General features: G+C 44.8%; 1 protein-coding gene and 1 long non-coding RNA gene across 6 annotated transcripts in view; one reads left to right on the forward strand and one right to left on the reverse strand.

Moving 5' to 3' along the window:
• TUBGCP6 (tubulin gamma complex associated protein 6) overlaps positions 1–9,580 on the reverse strand; it is a 34,409-nt gene extending 24,829 nt beyond the window's left edge. The window contains exons 1-6 of one of the 3 annotated variants that reach the window (XM_053406298.1): positions 9,338–9,580; positions 7,083–7,911; positions 5,928–6,091; positions 4,416–4,626; positions 3,469–3,642; positions 118–239 (exon numbers count right to left, since the gene is read on the reverse strand). In XM_053406298.1, coding sequence (XP_053262273.1) covers positions 118–239; positions 3,469–3,642; positions 4,416–4,626; positions 5,928–6,091; positions 7,083–7,829 — 1,418 coding nt within the window. In that variant the 5' untranslated portion in view covers positions 7,830–7,911; positions 9,338–9,580. Of the gene's footprint in view, positions 1–117; positions 240–3,468; positions 3,643–4,415; positions 4,627–5,927; positions 6,092–7,082; positions 7,915–9,220; positions 9,243–9,337 lie in introns of those variants that run through there. The other 2 variants (XM_053406296.1, XM_053406299.1) reach the window with 2 other exon arrangements.
• A 3,183-nt stretch (positions 9,581–12,763) lies between these two features.
• LOC128422651 (uncharacterized) overlaps positions 12,764–23,094 on the forward strand; it is a 506,358-nt gene continuing 496,027 nt past the window's right edge. The window contains exon 1 of one of the 3 annotated variants that reach the window (XR_008332552.1): positions 12,764–12,880. This is a non-coding gene — a long non-coding RNA (uncharacterized LOC128422651). Of the gene's footprint in view, positions 12,881–14,298; positions 14,340–15,367; positions 15,382–23,094 lie in introns of those variants that run through there. The other 2 variants (XR_008332554.1, XR_008332553.1) reach the window with 2 other exon arrangements.

A 23,094-nucleotide genomic window follows, 5' to 3' on the forward strand; every position in this document is an offset into this window, starting at 1 on the left:
CTACAGCAATGCTATCAGCAGTTCAAAGGGCACATCTCTTGATTCCTTTGTGTTTTGGATCAAGCATGTAAGATGTCAAGGCTTCCTTTCCATTAACTTTTAACGCCGTGGTATTACCTTAGCTGGCGTCCTAGTTTCCTGAAGAGGAAGCTGATGGTTAGAAGCGTCAGAGTGGAAGGAGTCGACAAAACACACGCTCGGTAGTACTGCAGGTATTTTCTCAGCCCGCTTGTAAATGCCTGACAGGAGAGAAGTGAGAAGAAGATCTGCTACGAAAATTGTTTGTGCACGGCATACATTCAGTGTATGCTTTATAGGAAAGTGGCAACTGGGTGTACTATTCTTGTTGAGCCTCCTTCAGATGCTTAGGATCTGTGCAAGCCCAATTTACACCCTATGAGCAGACACTTGCTTTTAACTTTTTTTTCTAACTTTTTTTTCACTTGCACTGTATGGCTTTTATCTTTTTAATGCTGTAAACTGCTTTGATATTTTTTATGATTTTGTGGTAAATAAAGATTTATATAAATAAACCAAGCCTTATGAGAAGCAGTTGGAGGAGCTGGGTATGTTTAGCCTGCAAAAGAGGTGATAAGACACTTTTGGCAAGACTTGACTTCCATTCTTTTCCTTTATAAATGAGACAGAATATGCTTTCATTCCACCCACAACACAAGAATCTCTGTGGAGAGGATACTTGAATTGACAATGCACAAATAAACATACAGCTTGTGTACTGCATATGAAACTTAATAAGAATGTACCACTGGACAAGTTACTGTTGTTATGTTGTTCTTGTATTTACATGGTTTAACTGATTCTTAGTTTTTCTTTGATCTCACATCATTCTTGATACTACTACTGAAATTAGTCAAATGCTGCAACCAAGTTTAAACTTCTGTAATTGTTTTTCAAATATATTTTAAAGATTTTGAAACAAATACGTGTTTTGGTTTATTCTTTATTTTTTCAGACAAGTTATCTAACTCTGTATATTCAGTCAATTTTGGGATCCAATCTTGCATAGATGGAAGTTTGTCAGATTTCCAATTTGCAGCAATTATAACTCTTGCTGCAACCGTAGCATATAAAAAGATATCCCTGGGGGGGGGGGGGTTAGATCCAAATCTGTAATCCTCAGAAGGTAGGGCTCTGGTTTTCTATTAAAGGAGATTTTTTGCATTTTTTGCAATTCTAAATGGATGCCCTCCCAGAACACATTAATTTTCTTGCATTGTCACCACATATGGTAAAGAGTGCCTGGTTTTTCTCCACATCTCCAGCAATCGCCTGGGACACTTTTGTACATCTTTGTTGGAAGTTTCTGCAGCCACAGCAGAGCTGTAATTGTCCAACAGTTTTGACTTCACCCCTGGAGGCGGTGAATTATCTCTTGAGACAGACAGATGCCAACAACTGTCCACAAAACAACTTGGACTGATTGCCCTCACTGCTTGGATAAACACAGCATTTCTCATTACAGTGGTACCTCAGGTTAAGAACTTAATTCGTTCTGGAAGTCCGTTCTTAACCTGAAACTGTCCTTAACCTGAGGTACTACTTTAGCTAATGGGGCCTCCTGCTGCCGCCACCACCACGTGATTTCTGTTCTCATCCTGAAGCAAAGTTCTTAACCCGAGGTACTATTCCTGGGTTAGCGGAGTCTGTAACCTGAAGCGACTGTAACCTGAAGCGACTGTAACCTGAGGTACCACTGTACTTGTTCCTGTACGCCTCTCCTCCTCCTCCTCCTCCTGTAGCCCCCTTTCATCAACTTTCCTCCCAGACGACCCAGTCCCAAACTCCAGCAATCCACTTTGGGAAATCTAACTAGATCTAACTAGTAATTCTTATTCACAACCCAGCCACCTAATCACTAAGGCCCAAGGCACACCACATTTATTTCCCTCCTCTACCATCACAAAGACTCAATGTAGTAAACCACTGTTGCTCCCAGTGGGTTGAAAGCGGATTTCAACAACTCCTGGACCCAATTTCAACTCCAAATTCATTGCACCAAACTGGCTTCTAGGCAGCTGTATAACAGCACATTTTGTTCAGAGTAGAGACTATACCTCTCTCCACTTCCACTCGTAAAGCAGGCATGTCCAAAGTCCGTTTTGGGGGCATATTCTGGCCCACCGGTAGGTTTAATCTGGCCCCTGTGGCAGTTTAATTCCTGGGGTAAAATCCTAAAAAAAGCCACCATAATTTTTTGCTCCATAATACACACCTGACCATAAGACGCACCTAGTTTTTAGAGGAGGAAAGGGGGAAAGCCCCTTTTTTCGGGACGCAGGTGGCGCTGTGGGTAAAACCTCAGCTCCTAGGACTTGCCGATCGCATGGTCGGTGGTTCGAATCCCGTTGCTCAGTCCCAGCGCCTGCCAACCTAGCAGTTCGAAAGCACCCCCGGGTTTTTTGAGGATCAGCTCAAAGTTGTTGAGCTTACTTTGCAAAGGGAAAAAATCCTGTTTTTATGTGGTTCAATTCACAGTTCTGCAGCTTCTTTAGGAAAGGAAAGGGAGCCATTTCTACAGTTTCCAGACAGATAATTTAATCATCCAGTCACATGTCGATGGGGAAACAAACAGCCTCCGTCTGCAGAACATTAAAGAATGGAGGCCTGGGCAAGGGGGCAGGGCCAGAAAGGGAGCCAGTGATTGAGAGGAAAAAAGTGTTTTATGGAGTGAAAAATATGGTAAAGGTAAAGGTAAAGGTACCCCTGCCCGTACGGGCCAGTCTTGACAGACTTTGGGGTTGTGCGCTCATCTCACTCTATAGGCCGGGAGCCAGCGCTGTCCGCAGACACTTCCGGGTCACGTGGCCAGCGTGACGAAGCTGCTCTGGCGAGGCAGAGCCGCACACGGAAACGCTGTTTACCTTCCCGCTAGTAAGCGGTCCCTATTTATCTACTTGCACCCGGGGGTGCTTTCGAACTGCTAGGTTGGCAGGCGCTGGGACTGAGCAACGGGATTCGAACCACCGACCATGCGATCGGCAAGTCTTAGGAGCTGAGGTTTTACCCACAGCGCCACCTGCGTCCCGAAAAAAATATGGTACTTCAACCCTAAAAAAACAACTTCAACCCTAAAAAGCTCAACAACTTCAATCCTAAAAAAAGGTTAACAACTTTGGTCGGCCCTTATGGCCCTTCACTTCATCAAATCTGGCACTCTTTGAAAAAAGTTTGGACATCACTGAAAGAGTTTGGGTACTCTCCCGAGATCCCTGGGTTTTACTGATAGAAAGGGGTGCTCTGTCCTTCTTTCCCCATTGCTTCTCCCAAAATTCTGCTCAGGAGTGTTGGGGACCCTACAGTACAGCTTGGGAAGTGAAGCTGTAGGATCCTAGCTGCTTTCATGAACAAGAGGGCGCAATTGGATCTAGCCAATAGACATCAGATAAAGTCAGAAATATAGCAGGACATCAAGCTGGATTAGTGATAGCAAAACTGCCAGCATACTACCTGAAAAACAAGTCCTTTTCTGTACGAAGAGTCCAAAACTGGTTGGACAGAGAAGCGGCTCAGTCGTGTGTAATAAGTTCCATATTCAGCAACTTCTGACAGGAGACTGCTCATGCTTTCGGGTGACGTTCCAGATACATGTAGACCCTGCTTGGCCACAAACAGCACGGCTGCCTACAGGGTTGTAAAAAAGAGGAAGGCATCAATAAAAATGTACAGCACACAAAGTAGTTACAAAATTGATACACAAGTCCTCCTCATCATAAATGAGAGCTACTAAATAGGTGCACTGTTTTTTAAAATCTTTTTTGGGGGGGTAAGCCTACTATGCAAAACCACTAAGCGATCATTAATCAGCAGATTCAATATCATTGCATAAGGTAAAAAAATTAAAATACACACATGGTAAAATTGTAAAGAAAATTAAATCCATAAAATGAAAATTCACATAGAAACCCTTATTTTCTAGGGAATAGTTCCCAAAACATTTATTTCTGCACAATGCAAATTGCATTTTATTGCCAGATCTACCATGCCTGGATTGTATGCTTGGGTCCTTTCTGGCAATTAATGTCTTCTTAATCTGGATGTACTGTTATTATTATATAGGTATAGGTTTTACTGCATATTTTGTACTATAAACCAGTTTGTGATTTGTATGTGTGTGTGTTTTTAATGTATACTCTTATGATGGATACAACCCGTATTAGTTTTTTCTGTCTACTTAGTAACTCTTCATAAGGATACGGGTATATAAGTGATACTTGCAGAGCATCTTAAGTCTTTTTTTCATATGCTTTGCAAAATTCAGTAACATGCATTCTCTCTGTGAAATTATGTATGTTACTATAATATTATTTCTGCTGACATAAAACACAAGTGTGCATGCTGGGTCTTAAAAGCAAAGGTTAGAGCTCCTCAGCAGCTATTTACATACTTCTGTATACCTGATTAAATGAGAATGAAGTAGATACCACCCCAATAAGGACATTCAAAACATCTTTAACAAGTTCTGATTCTTTTATTAAAACACGTTGTGGAAGCTGAAGTTTGGTACTGCTGAAAAACTGCAATTCCCCTTCTCGAAGTCTGCAAAATTTGTCAAAGGCTTCTCTGCCAGCTTCAGAAAGGTACGGCTCCTCTTTCTTCCCAGGAGGACTGTGTTTGGGGGGGAAAACAAATAACAATCAAATGTATAAAGTGCCACTCTGAAAAACTTAGGCCTGTAGAAAGATATTCTGAATGGCTTTCATCCAACCCACCTAGGATTTTCATGGCCTCTATCAATTCAGATGTTACAGCAAAAAATGCTCATGCAATTCTAGGCTGCATCAACGGAAGTCTAGTCCAGATCTACTCTATTCTGCCTTGGCCAAACACCACCTGGGGTCCTGTGCAGCACAATTTAAGAAGGATATCAACAAGTCAGTGTGCAGAGGAAGGTGACCAAGGTGATAAAGGGTCTGGAAACTAAGCCTAAGAGGATCGGTTGATGGAGTTGGATACGTTTAGCCTGGATAACGGGAGACAGAGGAGATATGAGAGCCATCTTCAAATATATGAAGGGCCGTTACACGGAAGACGGAACAAGTTTGTTTTCTGCTGCTCGGTAGGTTGGAGAGACCCAAACCAATAGATTCAAAAGACAAGAAAGGAGAATCGTTAGGAAGAGTTTTCTGATGGGAAGAGCTGTTTGGCAGTGAAACAGTCTCCCTCGAAAGGTGGTGGACTCTACATCCTTAAAGGTTTTTAAGCAGAGGTTGGACAGCTATCTCTCAGGGTTTCTTTAGCTGTGATTCCTGCACTGCAGGGGGTTGGACTAGATGACCCTCAGGGTCCCTTCCAACTCTACAGTTCTAAGATGATCTCCTTGAAGTCACAAGGAGGAAAGGAAAGCCTGGGATCCAAAGGCTCACTGCAGCTGATTTTCATAATGGCAGACCATGGTTCAGAATTACATGCAAAGTCTCCCAATTGTTAGGATCTAAGCAGATCCATGGGAATGCCTAGAGCACATTGCCAGATTCCCCTCAATTAATAGTACAATGGATGCCACTCTAGAGATTCCCCTTCTGCCAGGCTCTGTAAATTTTTGGAAGATACAACAGGAAGGCCTCAGAAGGTTGGGTGTGTATGATGGCCTTTTGGATCCCAGTTTGTATTCAGCTGCCATTCTCAAGTCCCAGTTTTATTGGGAACGTTAGAGGGGTGGTATTCAACTAAGTTTTAATCAGAAAAGACACAGTGAAATTAATGTACAAGTTAGGTCTATTCATTTTAATAGGTCTACACTGAGTAAAAACTTAGTTGAATTCCACCCTAGGCCTTGAATTTTGCTATTTCAAAAATAATTTTGGGAACTTGTTTCAAATTCACTGACAAATACTGACTTGATACTAATCGCAGCAGCTTACAACAAAAACAGCTCAACATTCTGAATCTTAAAGACAAATACATACCATCCAATCCTTTCCCAACATCTCCGTTTACTAGGTCCATAGGTGAGCACTGCTTCCCAGAGATCAATATCTGGTGTGACACTGGGTTCTGACTGAGAGTCAGGGGTGAGATTGGATGCAGACTGGAATCCCTCATCTTCTGAAGGATCTATACTTTGGGGGACCTATAAAAACATGTACCCAGTCGATTATCTTTCAGCACAGTGATTTTCCATAATTGTGACCAAAAGAGTTAACTTCTTAGCCTGCCTCCCTAGTTCCTCAGATTGTTCCTGATGCATCTCCTAATCAAAAATTCCTAGTACAGAGCTACATATTCTATCTACACCCTGGTGGACCAAGATTAATAGGTTTTTATTTACTCTGAAATAAGTGTGGCAAAGCATGTATTGCCCAACTGCAAGGAGTAACTTGATAAATTAATTATTACATTTGAGATGGTCTGTACTGCCTTTTTTACTAGGCAGAAGAACTAAAGGGCATAGCGAGAAACAATACTGACCATGAATGTGGGTTCAAATCCTTGTTTAGCCATACAATAAGACGTGGTTCCCCCGCCCCCTCTTCAAAATGAGAACACTAATGAGCTATATTACAAAGTTGTTGCAATATACAGATTGTGATCAGATCAGGATACATCATTTGGTAGGATTCAGGAGAGAAATACATGAAGCATTTCCGTAATTTCCGTAAAACAAAAATACTGCCTTCTCCCTCACCCTGCTCCTTAACTTTCAAAAGTTGTTTACAATGGTGTATACTGTTGTATACAAGGTGTTGGAAGAAAAGCAAGCAAAAAAGACAACAAAAGCCCTGCTGCACATATAAATCTGACACACAAGATGGGGGCTACAGATTGTACCACTTTGGATTTCAAAAATAATGTGACATGTGGAAACTACTATTTGCAAAGGAGCTGAATGGGTCAGAATGCTGCAAGTGCTCTCAGATCCACAAGCAAGAGAGAAAGGGAAACACCAGGTAGACAATAGAAGGAAGAGGCAAGGAAATTATTAACAAAGAATTTTGCTCATGAGCGTCTAACTGAAAACAGCATTGATGAAGAAGATGCCACAATTTATTACAACTTGCATGCTCTAACAAATATCTATGCTAAATATAAATAAAATAAGGGTCACCCAAAAGGTTCCATACCTTGATTGCAAGTCCAGACAAATCTGCACTGTCAGGCACTGGTGGAAAATCCAACTTGATATCCATGTCATATGTACGACTGTGAATAAGAGCCCCAAAGAGCGAGACACGGGTTTCTCTCTCAAACTTGTCACCGACCGAGCAGCTTTGTGAAAATAATTCCACAGTAGGAAGACCTGTGCCAGGTGCTGCCTCCATGATCTGCAGTGTCTTTTGAACTGTATCACTAAACTGATGTTCCTCATTTGCAATTAAAGCCTGCATAGCAGCTTCAAACACACTAACATCATAATAATCGTAACCTTGGTATTTTACATTTCTTCCAACATATTTGTTGTTTGCAAAGTAGTCTTTCTTGGGTGGTAAGCACTGAGGTGGTCCAGTTCCTGCAAGCTGAACCAGAAGATCCAGAACAGAAGTAATTTCAGTAAATGGTAAACAGGTAGACCTTTCCAAATCATCTACAAGCTCCTCCAGCCGGTCAGCTTCCTTCCCCATTCCAGCAACTCTCAAGTTGAAAGATAGCATTAGAATTCTGTTTTTCACTGGAAGTCTAGAAACATTTGACTGTGCCTTCTGGGTCTCATCCACGAAAAGGGTAGAAAACAAAGCATTATACGCAATTTTCTTGAGGCTTTTACTGGATCCTTTTTTGCTGTTCTTTTCCCTGCCCAAATGGACCTTCTTTGACAAACCTGCTATGTGGGCCTCACACAAATCACCAAACAGCTTTGTAATACTCTCCATGGCAACAGCAGTTAACTGGATATCCTCTTGAAGTCAAGATCGTGTATAACCAGTACTAAGAATCTGCTGGGGATCCATTACGCTGCTTGGAAAAGCAAAAGGAGAATAATTAATGATCTTCAACCTACTGAAATAAAGTTTCAATTACTTTATTAATGCAACATCCTTACGAACTGTGCATTAAAGGTCTACATCAGTGGTTCCCAATTAGCTAAGTACTGTGGGACCCATGTTCTTCAAAAGCCAAGCCTTGGACCGTCTACATTTCAAAATTTTGGTATCTCTACAATATTTTTAATAATCGAATGGAGCCACGAACCCCCAACAACCATACCTATATCTATACCCCAATAACCATACCTACATTTATACGGGCACCCACATAGACAATCCATTTCAAAAGCAATGGTACCCAAATAAATTCTCATGAAAGAAATGGGTGGGGGAGAAGTTTGCCCTCCTTGCTCACGGTACCATTTTATTATTATTATTATTATTAATTTCATTTCTATACTGTTTTATATTTTAAAGAAAAACCTCAAAGCGGTTTACAGCACATTAAAACATCAATAAAAACAATCCAGAATTAAACATTACTGAAGAAAGTCAAAAATACAGCAATATCTAACACGGCGGATTGGCAAATCCTAATGGTAGAATACCTGCAACTAGCAAAGACAGGAAGGATAAGAGGCAAAACAAAACAAATAGTCTATAAGGATTGGAGAATTTTTAAAGAATACTTTAAAAATTACGGTATAAAAGGAAACTTCTTGGCAGAATTAGACTGAACCTTGCCTTGTATAAATATAAGCTTGTAGGGAAGTTAACAGAAACTATATAAGAAATATGTAACTGTGTGGTATAAGATAATCAACAGATAAAGTACAGCGAGAGTAATTGGAAGTCATTTTTAATTTCTTGTTTTACAATCGTTCAAATCATTGGGAGTACAAATGATGTTAGTTATAAGAATTGTGTTGTTTCATATATTGCTATTGTCTGTTTGTCAATTTATAGTTTATTTGATTGTATGTTGGTTGGTTGGTTTGCTTTCCTGGCATAAATGTATCTATTTTAAAACTATATATATATGTGTGTGTGTGTGTGTGTGTCAAATATAAAGTATACAGTCAAAGCAACATAGGGGCTCCTTGTGTGCGCGCGTCCCCCCCCCCCGAAAAAAGCTGCCTCCTTTTGGTCTCCATCCTTCATATTACCAAAGTGCGCCCCTGCCCTCCCCAAAAAACAGACCCTGCTTTTTTAAAAAAAGAAGGGGCAGTTAATGGGGCTTAAAAGGAGCCAGGGCTCACTAGGATTTAACACCAGGGCTCCCATTCAGCCTGTCCTGAGTGCCAACCCTGCACCACCCTGAGAGGCCCCCATACCACCTAGAACGAAGAAGGCGGGAAGAGCTTCTTGGGTCGAGACTCGGGCGCTTCCCACTCCATAACGCCTGGCGCACCCGCTCTCCCCCCCCCCACGGTATCCATGGCAACGCCCCATACCGAACCGACCTCCCGTCGCTCCGGGGTGTTTCACGGCGACGCGAAGCGCCCGCCCGCCTTCGCCCGTCCGTATTGGCCCCTCTTCAGCCCATCCCCGCTGAAGGGCGGCGCGAAAAATGGGCACCCCGCGGAGCTCGGCGAGCCCTCAGCGCTGCCGCCGCCGCCGTGATGGGAAAACGCGCTCCTCTACGGGTCGCGGCCTTGTGACATCACAAGGCAGCGACGAAGGCGGGAATGCGGGGTTTTTAGAACGCTGAGGCCTCGCCGCCGAGGGGAAAGGAAAGGGGGCGGGGCTAAGCAAGAGCCCTGGAAACGCAGCGGCGGGGGGGGCGGGTTTGTTGTGGTTGTCGGAGTGTGGAGAAGACACAGTGCGCATGCTCAGGGCGGGACATGGCCCTTAGTGCTTCCAGACCACGGGAAGTAACTTCCAGGGCTGCTGGAGCTAAAAGAGGCGCGCGCCCTAAGCAAATGCCCAGTATTAAACTCCTTTCCTACGGTAGCCCTTTCTAGCACGCAGGAAAGGTGTCATCGGGGTCTCCAGCTGTTGTTGGACTACAACTCCCATCATCCCTAGCTAGCAGGACCAGTAGTCAGGGATGATGGGAACTGTAGTCCCAAAACAGCTGGAAGGAAGATACATTATAATTCAGGGAACAATGGCAGGGGAAGAATACACTATAGTTAATATTTATGCTCCTAATGAAAATCAGGTGAATTTTTTTGATAAAGCGTTTAACGAGAAGGAGGATATTCAAAAGGAGGTTTCAATATGGTATTAGATAAACGATTGGATAAGTCAAATCCTATGCCAGAGGAAACACGTAATAACATTCCAGGATTAGCTAAAATTATGAAAAGGAAAGAGATGGAAGATGTTTGGAGAGTGATGAGGGGAGGAGAAAAGAATTTTTTGTTCTCACCAGTGCATAAGCCCTACTCAAGGATTGATTACATCTTCGTTTCAAAAAACTTAGTATCTAAAATAACAAATACGGAAATTGGAATACAGTGGTGCCCCACAAGACGAATGCCTCGCAAGACGAAAAACCCGCTAGACGAAAGGGTTTTCTGTTTTTGAGTTGCTTCGCAAGACGAATTTCCCTATGGGCTTGCTTCGCAAGACGAAAACGTCTTGCGAGTCTTGCGATCTTTTTTCGCTCCCCACTCCCTTTTTCTAAGCCGCTAAGCCGCTAATAGCCTTTTAGCCGCTAAGCCTTTAATAGCCGCTAAACCGCTAAGCCGCTAATAGGGTTGCTTCGCAAGACGAAAAAACCGCTAGACGAAGAGACTCGCGGAACGGATTATTTTCGTCTTGCGAGGCACCACTGTAATAAAGGTAACCGACCATGTATTGGGAGTCGCGGGTGGCCAGTGCGCCGAATGTCACCCCTTTCAGTGTGTGTGTGTGTGTGTGTGTGTGTGTGTGCGGCCGTGCTCAAAGCTGTGCTGCTGCTCATGAGGCAAGGCAAGGTCTCCCCAAGGGCAGGACATAGACTGGATGGGCAGGGAGAGCCTGGCCGATCGCTGGGAAGGGGACGTGTCGCGATGCAACTCAACCCTGCTCGTTTCCACAGGCTGGGACTTAGGCAGGATCCTAGGCCTATTCACATGACCCAGCAGCTCAGTGTAACTCAAATGCGATAACTCAAGCAGTGTAACTCAAGCAGTGGAGGCGATAGATGCACTTTCCCCTGTTTATCTGTTTGTTTTGTAGCACAAGAAATTATATTTCTTTGCTGCTTTTCATTCGCATGAATCGCAAAGTGGCTTACAAACAATAAATAACAATGACATAGCAGAACATCACAAATGCAACATGAAGCAGACAACATACTGTAAATCTTATGTACAGAATTAGTCTCCATGTGGATGAGCCTCAGTGCTGGGAGAACTGCTTAGTTTTGTTTCACTTTCAAAGCATCTCTACTTATCACTACATCCCAAGCAGAGATCTTTGTTTAAAAAGAAATTCTTAGTGGTTTCATAATAAATTGGCTTATAACCGTGACTCATGAAGCTGGTTCCTCCGCTGAGAAGATATGTGCTAAAAGTGGGGATAAAAGACAGGGTAGGACCACAATCAGCAACTGGAATACCTGAAGATGCTGTTTTCAACAAGGAAAAAGGAAAGGAGCAGAAGTGAAAACCAGACCTGAAGTCATATCCTCTGATCTGAAAACCCAGGTCCTTAGTTCCAGATGTTAGGAGTAGGTGGGCTCATTACTGGGGGTTTTCCTGTATAGAATTTGTTAAAATTACATTTCATTGCCAATGTGTTTAGTACTGCAACATGTAAGCAGATTTGAAGGCTCAGCCCTAGCAAGTTACCGTATTTTTCGCCCTATAGGACGCACTTTTTCTCCTCCAAAAATGAAGGGGAAATCTGTGTGCGTCCTATGGGGCGAATGCAGGCTTTCGCTGAAGCTTGGAGAGCGAGAGGGGTCGGTGCGCACTAACCCCTCTCGCTCTCCAGGCTTCAGGAAGCTAGCAGCAAGCCTGGGGAGCCCGCGGAAGTTCCCGCAGGGCTCCCTAGGCTGCGGATAGCAGCCTGCTTCCCGGAGCGCAGGGCGCGCTGAAAGCAGAGCGCCCGGCGCTTCAGGAAGACATCCGCAGCCTGGGGAGCCAGACATCGGGCAGCCCCACAAGCTCGGGGGACAGCGGGGAGGCACAGCGCCGCCATCCCGCTGTTCCTCGACCTGGCTTGGAGGCTGGCGCTGGGGAGAAGCGCGCTTCTCCCCAGCGCCAGCCCCACAAGCTCGGGGGACAGCGGGGAGGCGCAGTGCCGCCATCCCGCTGTTCCCCGACCTGGTTTGGATTCCCCGACCTGGTTTGGGGGGGGGGGAATAAAGGAAATTTTTTTTCCCTTTATTTCCCCCCAAAAAACTAGGTGCGTCCTATGGGCCGGTGCGTACGATGGGACGAAAAATACGGTAATCCTGACAAAAATTTGGGAGTGTTGCAGAGTCTTTTGGTCTGAGTACTGATCCTGCTGATGGATTAACTCACTGCCATTTGTTTATTTAAAATACTCAAAATCTTTCCACAACTGCTCAAGATAGCTCATAGCATCTATTTAAGACAATTAAATTCAGCACAGACAAACCTAAAGCTGAAAGCATTTTTTAAAAAAAATTAAAATCTTTAAAATAACATACAGTCGTACCTTGGATCTCGAACGCCTTGTGACTTGAACGTTTTGGCTCCCAAACGCCGCAACCCCGGAAGTGAGTGTTCCAGTTTGAGAACGTTCTTTGGAAGCCGAACGTCCGACACGGCTTCCGATTGAGTGCAGGAAGCTCCTGCAGCCAATCGGAAGCCGTGCTTTGGCCCCCTCCCTTCTAGAACCCACCACTCTCAACCAACTCTCAACTGCCACCCCCCCATTCAAGCTCTCTTTCAAAGCCGCCTCCAATCGTCACTCTCACCAGAATTCTGGAATCCAACTGGCTGCCCTGCTGTGGAGGACAAGTCCCTCTTGAAAGGACTCAGCTGTACTCTTTCTGAAAGCTAGAACAGTCTCTGCCATGTCTCAGTTCTCCAAAGGTGAGAGCCTGGAACCCCATGGGCTCTTGCCACCACTCGGCTGAGAGAGGGGAGGCACCCAACTTTTGGAAGAATATTTTATCCACCCTGCTCTGTGAAGTCATCCTGTTAGAAGCACTTGAGCTTCCCGTTCCTGGTTCCTAGGAAATTGGGGGAAGTGAGCTGCAGGTTCTCCTCCCTGCTCCAAAAAGCAGGCGTCTTCCCCAAAAGGATCATAGGAATTGTAGTTTTAACGATAACGATAATGATATCTTTATTGTCATTGTTCCGTGCGGAACAATGAAATTGAAAAACTACCTAAAACTACATTAAAACTACATGAAACAACCACAAAAGTACATAATACTACATAAAAACTACATAAAACTACATAAAAACTATATAAAACATTTTAAAACCCCTAAAAACTCTTAAACCCCATTTTAAAATACACTATACTTTAGAGACCCCTTATGCTGCGTTTAGAACCAGAATTGCATTTGCATAGAAACTGTTTCTCCGCCATGAGCAGCGTTTCTTAGGGGTTCTGGGAATTGTAGATCTGTGAGAGGGAAGCTACAATGCCCAGGATCATTTGGGCAACGTCATGTGCTTTAAATGCTCATTGGATCCACTTTAAATCGTAGGATCATAGAGTTGGGCGGAATCCCCTGCAATGCAGGAATCTCAGCTAAAGCATCCATAGCTGATGGCCATCCAACCTTTGCTGAAAAACCTCCCAGGAAGGAGAGTCTACCGCCTTCCAAGGGATTTCCTCCCACTGTCAAACAGCTCTTGCTGTCAGAACGTTCTTCCTGAAGTTGAGTCGGAATCTCCTTTCTTGTAGTCTGAAGCCATGGCTTCAGGTTCTGAGGGCCTCTGGAGCAGGAGAAAACAAGCTTCCTCTCTCCCCCCTGTGACGGCCCTTGAAATATTGACAGGGCTGCATGGTGTGGCTCTCATGTCAATGTCCTGAGGGACAGAGAGCAAAACGTTTCTCTCTCCCCTTTCTCCACCCCCATGCAGAATTGCAAGGGGTCAGTGCATCTGGCTGGTAAGAAGATGGTTGGAGTTTGGAGCCCAGCCAGGGCTGGCTGTGGGCAGGATCCTGGCATTGTCGGGGGTTGGTCTAGATGGCCCTTGGGATCCCATCCAACTCTACCATGCTATGATTCTATCGAGCAGCTAAAGGAACGGGCGGGGGAGCAAGATGCAGAACAAGGGGAGGCACAACCACACACCCCAACAGTACCCTCTGGCCTGACCCACGGGGGCCTCATCCCAGCACACTTTGAAACACCCCCCTTTGATTTTCTTCCTATTAATTCAGCTGCCTGGCAACCCAGCAGCCTGGCCCCTGTTTGTGATGTCACAAAGTGCTGCTTTGCAAGCAAGCCTTATAGTGCCCAGCAAGAGGAATGCCTGTGAAATGCTGCTGAGATACTTGCTGGACAAGTGATGATAAAAATGAATTCTGAAGGTAGGATGCCCAGAGGAGATGAGTGGCATTATTATTATTATTATTACTATTATTACTATTATTAGCGTCACCCGTCATTGGTGCCTGTGGCTTGGCTCCCTGGCTTGACTTGTCCACAGATGTTGTCAGCTTGGCAGGTCCTCAGCTGTGGACCTCAGATTATATTTTCTGTTGTGAATATCTGGTTGCTTACAAGGCTGAACCATATGGCCTTTCCATGCCTCTATTTTCTTAACTCTGAAGCATGAAGTCACTGGGTAATTCCACTGAAATGTCAACCTACAGACTCATCGTTCCTAAGTAAGTTGCAGATCATTTTAAAGAGAATTTCCCAAAGTTTCATGATCTTGTCACTGTGTGGGATGGGTTTTAACAGGAAAGGAGAGTATACGTTAATTGAAATTTATCCCTCCAGATACCCACAAATGTGAGATGAACAGAGTTTTAAAATCCCCTCCTTGACAGCAAAATTGAAAGCCAACGGGACCATGTAACACCGGTCCTAAAGGATCTACGATGGCTCCTAGTACATTTGCGAGAACCATTCAAAGTGTGGGTCCTGTATACCTGAAGTAGGGTTGCCACCTGGTTCTTTAAAAACCATTTTAAAATGCTATCTTTGACAGAAAACTTAAAAGGATAGGTTCGCCAAGGATAGGCTTAGTCATGCTGGCCACATGACCCAGAAGCTGTATGCCAGCTCCTTCAGCCAGTAAAGCGAGATGAGCGCCGCAACCCCAGAGTCGGCCCCGACTGGACCTAATGGTCAGGGGTCCCTTTACCTTTACTTTTATTAGAATTCCCAAGTGACTGTCAAGCAGGGAGGGAGGGAAGGTGGAAGAGAGAGTGGAATTCTGATAGAGACGGAAGGTTAGAGGAGGCTTGGAAAGGAAGCGTGAATGTTGGGGGAGGCAGTTGAGAGTTGGTTGAGAGTGGTGGATTCTAGAAGGGGGGCACTTGGCACTGGGCTGGACAGCTCTTCCGGATCAGTAGTCCAGTAATAGGATCAAGTGTGCCCATCAGTGCCCAAGGAACTCTGAAGGTAGGAGGAGCTCCAAGGCCCAGAGGAGATGAGTGGCATAGAAATACTATTGTTGTTGTTGTTGTTAATAATAATAATAATAATAATAATAATAATAATAATAATGTTGTTGTTGTTTAGTTGTTTAGTCATGTCCGACTCTTCGTGACCCCATGGATCAGAGCATGCCAGGCACTCCCCTGTCATCATCATCATCATCATCATCATCATCATCATAGCAGCGTCACCTGTCACTGGTGCATGTGGCTTGGCTCCCTGGCTTTACTTGTCCATAGATGTTGATAGCTTGGCAGGTCCTCAGCTGTGGTCCCCAGATTATATTTACTGCTGTGAATAACTGGTTGGTTACAAGTATCCCCCACCCTCCTGCCCCAGACTGGTGCTGTGGCGCCTGGACTGAGAGAAGGAGAGGGTGCCGGACATAAAAATGAAATCTTGAAAGTTGTGGTATGTTAATTTCATGGGGAATCCATTCCCCACACGTGCAGGGAGGTCATGGCGCTGCCCTGAGTGAAACAGGGCTGGGGTGGGGGGGGAGCAGGCCCATCTTGCCCCAGCCCCTTGCCTCCCTCCTTCCAAGCCAGGGGTCAGGGCGTCGTGTGCCCAGGCAGGGGCAGCGATCGTTGGCAGCCAGTGGTGACGTGGGCATAGACAGCATGGCAGGGGTGCTTGTTCTGTCTTCTTCCTTCCCTAGGTCAGCTGGCCAGACACCCTCGCCAGCACTCAGGCTGTCCCCACAGAAGTTTGGGGGCTGCCCCAATGTCTCCACTGCAGAAGGGCCCTGCCTCCGCTGGCTTGCCTTCCCCTGCGCTGCTGCTGAGCTGCTCTGTGCCACGCAGTAGAAGGAGGGATGTTGGCTGGGGGGAGGCACCAGACTGAGAAAAAGAGCTGAGAAGGCTGTCAGTGTGGTGGGAGATGTTGAGGGCGATCTGCCCCAGAAGAAAATCATTGAGGAGGGCCCATGGGACCCCTGTCCCCTAGAGTGGATGCCTGTGCCAGGAGAGTACAATGTCCTTCTTCATTCGCAGGGCTGTGGTATAGGAAAGGCTCTGGCCAAGCAGCAGCCCAGCGGTGCCATGATACAAACCAAAATGTGCAGGTATGCTGTGACTTTCTGTGGCAGGGGAAGTGTTTTCCTGTCATCTTGCCAGCTGGAGGAGAAAGGCCTGATTTAGATATTCCTATAGTTTTATGGAAAGACGCGGGTGGCGCTGTGAGTTAAACCACAGAGCCTAGGACTTGCCGATCAGAAGGTCGGCAGTTCAAATCCCTGCGACGGGGTGAGCTCCCATTGCTCGGTCCCTGCTCCTGCCAACCTAGCAGTTCAAAAGCATGTCAAAGTGCAAGTAGATAAATAGGTACCGCTCTGGTAGGAAGGTAAATGGCATTTCCGTGCGCTGCTCTGGTTCGCCAGAAGCAGCTTAGTCATGCTGGCCACATGACCCAGAAGCTGTACGCTGGCTCCCTCGGTCAATAAAGCGAGATGAGCGCCGCAACCCCAGAGTCAGCCATGACTGGACCTAATCGTCATGGGTCCCTTTACCTTTACCTTTATAGTTTTATGGAGGTTTCTCTGCAGTCCACCTGGCCAGGACAGGGGGTGTGATTCTTTCCCATGCCAACACCGCATCCCAAGGCTGGGGCAGTTTTAAGATGGCATGACCGGTGCGCTCACACCGGGCACCACGCTGCAGAGGGGGCTAAAACAATGTGGGAGAACAAGAGGGAGGGGTGCCAAATTGTAGGGTCATACAGGGCTCTGTTGACATTTGAGAGCCCAAAGTTGGCTCTTAGTTGGGCACAGTTCCAGATTAAAACTTGTGGAGGCCCCTAGGCAGTCAAAATCTCACTGGGTTGCCCGCAAATGATCTCCTGATACGTCTTTGATTTTACTAACCAACAATATTAATAAACCAATTTTATTACACAAAACAACAGAATTTAATTTGATCTGTTGTCGTGGGGCCCATAGGCCGGTGTCTGCTCTGCCCGTTGGGTAATTCGGCTTTGGCTGGGAATGCTTCTGTGGAGATGAATCCCAGAATTCTCTCCCCTCCCCCCCGGTCATTCCTTCCTTCAGACTGAAGCAGATATGGTGTGTGGAACTGGACCAGGGGAAGAAGTGGCTCTCCTTGTCTTCTTAGCCCATAAAAAAGGTAAAGGTAAAGGACCCCTGACAGTTAAGTCCAGTCGTGATAGACTCTGGGGTTGCAGCGCTCATCTCACTTTACTGGCTGAGGGAGCCGACGTTTGTCCGCAGACAGTTTTTCCAGGTCATGTGGCCAGCATGACTAAGCCGCTTCTGACGAAACCAGAGCAGCACACGGAAACGCCGTTTACCTTCCCACCTATTTATCTACTTGCACTTTGATGTGCTTTCAAACTGCTAGGTTGGCAGGAGCTGGGACAGAGCAACGGGAGCTCACCCTGTCGCGGGGATTCGAACCACCAACCTTCCTATCGGCAAGACCTAGTCTCAGTGGTTTAGACCACAGCGCCACCCACATCCCATATTTTTCTCATATTTTTCTCCCATAATTTCTGTATCCTATGAAAATGTCCTTCCTGAGATTCTAGCCAACCTCAACCGGTGGTCTCAATTACCATCATGAACCTTGGAAAAAAATAGATACATATTATTATCTATAAGTTGTCGAGGGCTGATTTCTTTTCCCGTAATAAAAACCCTTCTGTTTCGACCACCAAACCTCTCAGGGGAGCATTTGCAACCGTTTGGCACCATTTTTCTTCCGGTTAAGTTGTCCATGGTTGATTTCTTGCTCTGTGATATAAAGCCTTCTGTTTCGACGGCAAATCTCTCAGGGGAGCATTTGCAACCGTTTGGCACCATTTTTCTGCCGGTTAAGTTGTCCATGGTTGATTTCTTGCTCTGTGATATAAAGTCTTCTGTTTCGACGGCCAAACCTCTCAGGGGAGCATTTGCAACCGTTTGGCACCATTTTTGAGTGAAATGCCAAAAGTCAGATTTTTTATGAAATTGTGACCCCGGGGCTTAGGGATTTTTTTCAAAAAAATCTTTTTCTGCCGGTTAAGTTGTCGAGGGCTGATTTCTTTTCCCGTGATAAAAAGCCTTCTGTTTCGACCGCCAAACCTCTCAGGGCAGCATTTGCAACCGTTTGGCACTATTTTTGAGTGAAATGCCGAAAGTCAGATTTTTGATGAAATTGTGACCCCGGGGCTTCGGGATTTTTTCAAAAAAATCTTTTTCTACCGGTTAAGTTGTTTTGGGCTGATTTCTTTTCCCGTGATAAAAACCCTTCTGTTTCAAACGCCAAACCTCTCAGGGGAGCATTTGCAACCGTTTGGCACCATTTTTCTGCCAGTTAAGTTGTCCATGGTTGATTTCTTGCTCTGTGATATAAAGCCTTCTGTTTCAACGGCCAAACATCTCAGGGGAGCATTTGCAACCGTTTGGCACCATTTTTGAGTGAAATGCCAAAAGTCAGATTTTTGATGAAATTGTGACCCCGGGGCTTAGGGATTTTTTCCAAAAAATCTTTTTCTGCCATTTAAGTTGTCGAGGGCTGATTTCTTTTCCTGTAATAAAAAGCCTTCTGTTTCGACCGCCAAACCTCTCACGGGAGCATTTGCAACCGTTTGGCACTATTTTTGAGTGAAAATCCGAAAGTCAGATTTTTGATGAAATTGTGACCCCGGGGCTTAGGGATTTTTTCAAAAAAATCTTTTTCTGCCAGTTAAATTGTCGAGGGCTGATTTCTTTTCCCGTGATTAAAAGTCTTCTGTTTCGACCGCCAAACCTCTGAGGGGAGCATTTGCAACCGTTTGGCACCATTTTTCTGCCGGTTAAGTTATCCATGGTTGATTTCTTGCTCTGTGATATAAAGCCTTCTGTTTCGACGGCCAAACCTCTCAGGGGAGCATTTGCAACCGTTTGGCACCATTTTTGAGTGAAATGCCGAAAGTCAGATTTTTGATGAAATTGTGACCCCGGGGGTTAGGGATTTTTTCAAAAAAATCTTTTTCTGCCGGTTAAGTTGTCGAGGGCTGATTTCTTTTCCCGTGATTAAAAGCCTTCTGTTTCGACCGCCAAACCTCTCAGGGGAGTATTTGCCACCGTTTGGCACCATTTTTGAGTGAAATGCCGAAAGTCAGATTTTTGATGAAATTGTGACCCCGGGGCTTAGGGAATTTTTCCAAAAAAATCTTTTTCTCCCAGTTAAGTTGTCGAGGGCTGATTTCTTTTCCCCTGGTAAAAAGCCTTCTGTTTCGACCGCCAAAACTCTCAGGGGAGCATTTGCAACCGTTTGGCACCATTTTTCTGCCGGTTAAGTTATCCATGGTTGATTTCTTGCTCTGTGATATAAAGCCTTCTGTTTCGACGGCCAAACCTCTCAGGGGAGCATTTGCAACCGTTTGGCACCATTTTTGAGTGAAATGCCGAAAGTCAGATTTTTGATGAAATTGTGACCCCGGGGCTTAGGGATTTTTTCAAAAAAATCTTTTTCTGCCGGTTAAGTTGTCGAGGGCTGATTTCTTTTCCCGTGATTAAAAGCCTTCTGTCTCGACCGCCAAACCTCTCAGGGGAGCATGTGCAACCGTTTGGCACCATTTTTGAGTGAAATGCCGAAAGTCAGATTTTTGATGAAATTGTGACCCCAGGGCTTAGGGATTTTTTTAAAAAAATCTTTTTCTACCGGTTAAGTTGTCGAGGGCTGATTTCTTTTCCCGTGATTAAAAGCCTTCTGTTTCGACCGCCAAACCTCTCAGGGGAGTATTTGCCATCGTTTGGCACCATTTTTGAGTGAAATGCCGAAAGTCAGATTTTTGATGAAATTGTGACCCCGGGGCTTAGGGAATTTTTCCAAAAAAATCTTTTTCTGCCAGTTAAGTTGTCGAGGGCTGATTTCTTTTCCCGTGGTAAAAAGCCTTCTGTTTCGACCGCCAAAACTCTCAGGGGAGCATTTGCAACCGTTTGGCATGATTTTTGAGTGAATTGCCGAAAGTCAGATTTTTGATGAAATTGTGACCCCAGGGCTTAGGGATTTTTTCAAAAAAATCTTTTTCTGCCAGTTAAAATGTCGAGGGCTGATTTCTTTTCCTGTGATAAAAAGCCTTCTGTTTCGACCGCCAAACCTCTGAGGGGAGCATTTGCAACCGTTTGGCACCATTTTTTTGCCGGTTAAGGTATCCATGGTTGATTTCTTGCTCTCTCATATAAAGGCTTTTGTTTCGAAGGCCAAACCTCTCAGGGGAGCATTTGCAACCGTTTTGGACCATTTTTGAGTGACATGCCTAAAGTCAGATTTTTGATGAAACTGTGACCCCGGGGCTTAGGGATTTTTTTAAAAAAATCTTTTTCTACCGGTTAAGTTGTTTTGGGCTGATTTCTTTTCCCGTGATAAAAACCCTTCTGTTTCAAACGCCAAACCTCTCAGCGGAGCATTTGCAACCGTTTGGCACCATTTTTGACGAAATTGTGACCCCGGGGCTTAGGGATTTTTTCAAAAAAATCTTTTTCTGCCAGTTAATTTGTCGAGGGCTGATTTCTTTTCCCCTGATTAAAAGCCTTCTGTTTCGACCACCAAACCTCTCAGGGGTGCATTTGAAAACCGTTTGGCACCATTTTTCTACCGGTTAAGTTGGTTGATTTCTTGCTCTGTGATATAAAGCCTTCTGTTTCGACGGCCAAAACTCTGAGGGGAGCATTTGCAACCGTTTGGCACCATTTTTGAGTGAAATGCCGAAAGTCAGATTTTTGATGAAATTGTGACCCCGGGGCTTAGGGAATTTTTCCAAAAAAATCTTTTTCTGCCAGTTAAGTTGTCGAGGGCTGATTTCTTTTCCCGTGGTGAAAAGCCTTCTGTTTCAAACGCCAAACCTCTCAGCGGAGCATTTGCAACCGTTTGGCACCATTTTTGATGAAATTGTGACCCCGGGGCTTAGGGATTTTTTCAAAAAAATCTTTTTCTGCCAGTTAATTTGTCGAGGGCTGATTTCTTTTCCCCTGATAAAAAGCTTTCTGTTTCGACCGCAAAACCTCCCAGGGGAGCATTTGCAACCGTTTGGCACCATTTTTGAGTGAAATGCCGAAAGTCAGATTTTTGATGAAATTGTGAACCCATTTGGCACCATTCTGTTCCGACTGCCAAACCTCTCAGGGGAGCATTTGCAACCGTTTTGCACTATTTTTGAGTAAAATTCCGAAAGTCAGATTTTTGATGAAATTGTGACCCCGGGGCTTAGGGATTTTTTCAAAAAAATCTTTTCTACCGGTTTAGTTATCGAGGGCTGATTTCTTTTTTTGTGATAAAAAGCCTTCTGTTTCGACCGCCAAACCTCTCAGGGGAGCATTTGCAACCGTTTGGCACCATTTTTGAATAAATTGCCGAAAGTCAGATTTTTGATGAAATTGTGACCCTGGGGCTTAGGGATTTTTTCAAAAAAATCTTTTTCTGCCGGTTAAGTTGTCGAGGGCTGATTTCTTTTCCCCTGATAAAAAGCCTTCTGTTTCGACCGCCAAACCTTTCAGGGGAGCATTTCCAACCGTTTGGCACTATTTTTGAGTGAAATGCCGAAAGTCAGATTTTTGATGAAATTGTGACCCCGGGGCTTAGGGAATTTTTCCAAAAAAATCTTTTTCTGCCAGTTAAGTTGTCGAGGGCTGATTTCTTTTCCCGTGGTGAAAAGCCTTCTGTTTCAAACGCCAAACCTCTCAGCGGAGCATTTGCAACCGTTTGGCACCATTTTTGATGAAATTGTGACCCCGGGGCTTAGGGATTTTTTCAAAAAAATCTTTTTCTGCCAGTTAATTTGTCGAGGGCTGATTTCTTTTCCCCTGATAAAAAGCCTTCTGTTTCGACCACCAGACCTCTCAGGGGTGCATTTGAAAACCGTTTGGCACCATTTTTCTACCGGGTAAGTTGGTTGATTTCTTGCTCTGTGATATAAAGCCTTCAGTTTCGACGGCCAAAACGCTGAGGGGAGCATTTGCAACCGTTTGGCACTATTTTTGAGTGAAATGCCTAAAGTCAGATTTTTGATGAAATTGTGACCCCGGGGCTCAGGGATTTTTTCAAAAAAAACTTTTTCTGCCAGTTAAATTGTCGAGGGCTGATTTCTTTTCCCCTGATAAAAAGCTTTCTGTTTCGACCGCAAAACCTCCCAGGGGAGCATTTGCAACCGTTTGGCACCATTTTTGAGTGAAATGCCGAAAGTCAGATTTTTGATGAAATTGTGAACCCATTTGGCACCATTCTGTTTCGACTGCCAAACCTCTCAGGGGAGCATTTGCAACCGTTTTGCACTATTTTTGAGTAAAATTCCGAAAGTCAGATTTTTGATGAAATTGTGACCCCTGGGCTTAGGGATTTTTTCAAAAAAATCTTTTCTACCGGTTTAGTTATCGAGGGCTGATTTCTTTTTTTGTGATAAAAAGCCTTCTGTTTCGACCGCCAAACCTCTCAGGGGAGCATTTGCAACCGTTTGGCACCATTTTTGAATAAATTGCCGAAAGTCAGATTTTTGATGAAATTGTGACCCCGGGGCTTAGGGATTTTTTCAAAAAAATCTTTTTCTGCCGGTTAAGTTGTCGAGGGCTGATTTCTTTTCCCCTGATAAAAAGCCTTCTGTTTCGACCGCCAAACCTTTCAGGGGAGCATTTCCAACCGTTTGGCACTATTTTTGAGTGAAATGCCGAAAGTCAGATTTTTGATGAAATTGTGACCCCGGGGC

The sequence above is a fragment of the Podarcis raffonei genome, chromosome 10, assembly GCF_027172205.1.
Source record: "Podarcis raffonei isolate rPodRaf1 chromosome 10, rPodRaf1.pri, whole genome shotgun sequence".
In the NCBI taxonomy this organism is placed as follows: Eukaryota; Metazoa; Chordata; class Lepidosauria; order Squamata; family Lacertidae; genus Podarcis; species Podarcis raffonei.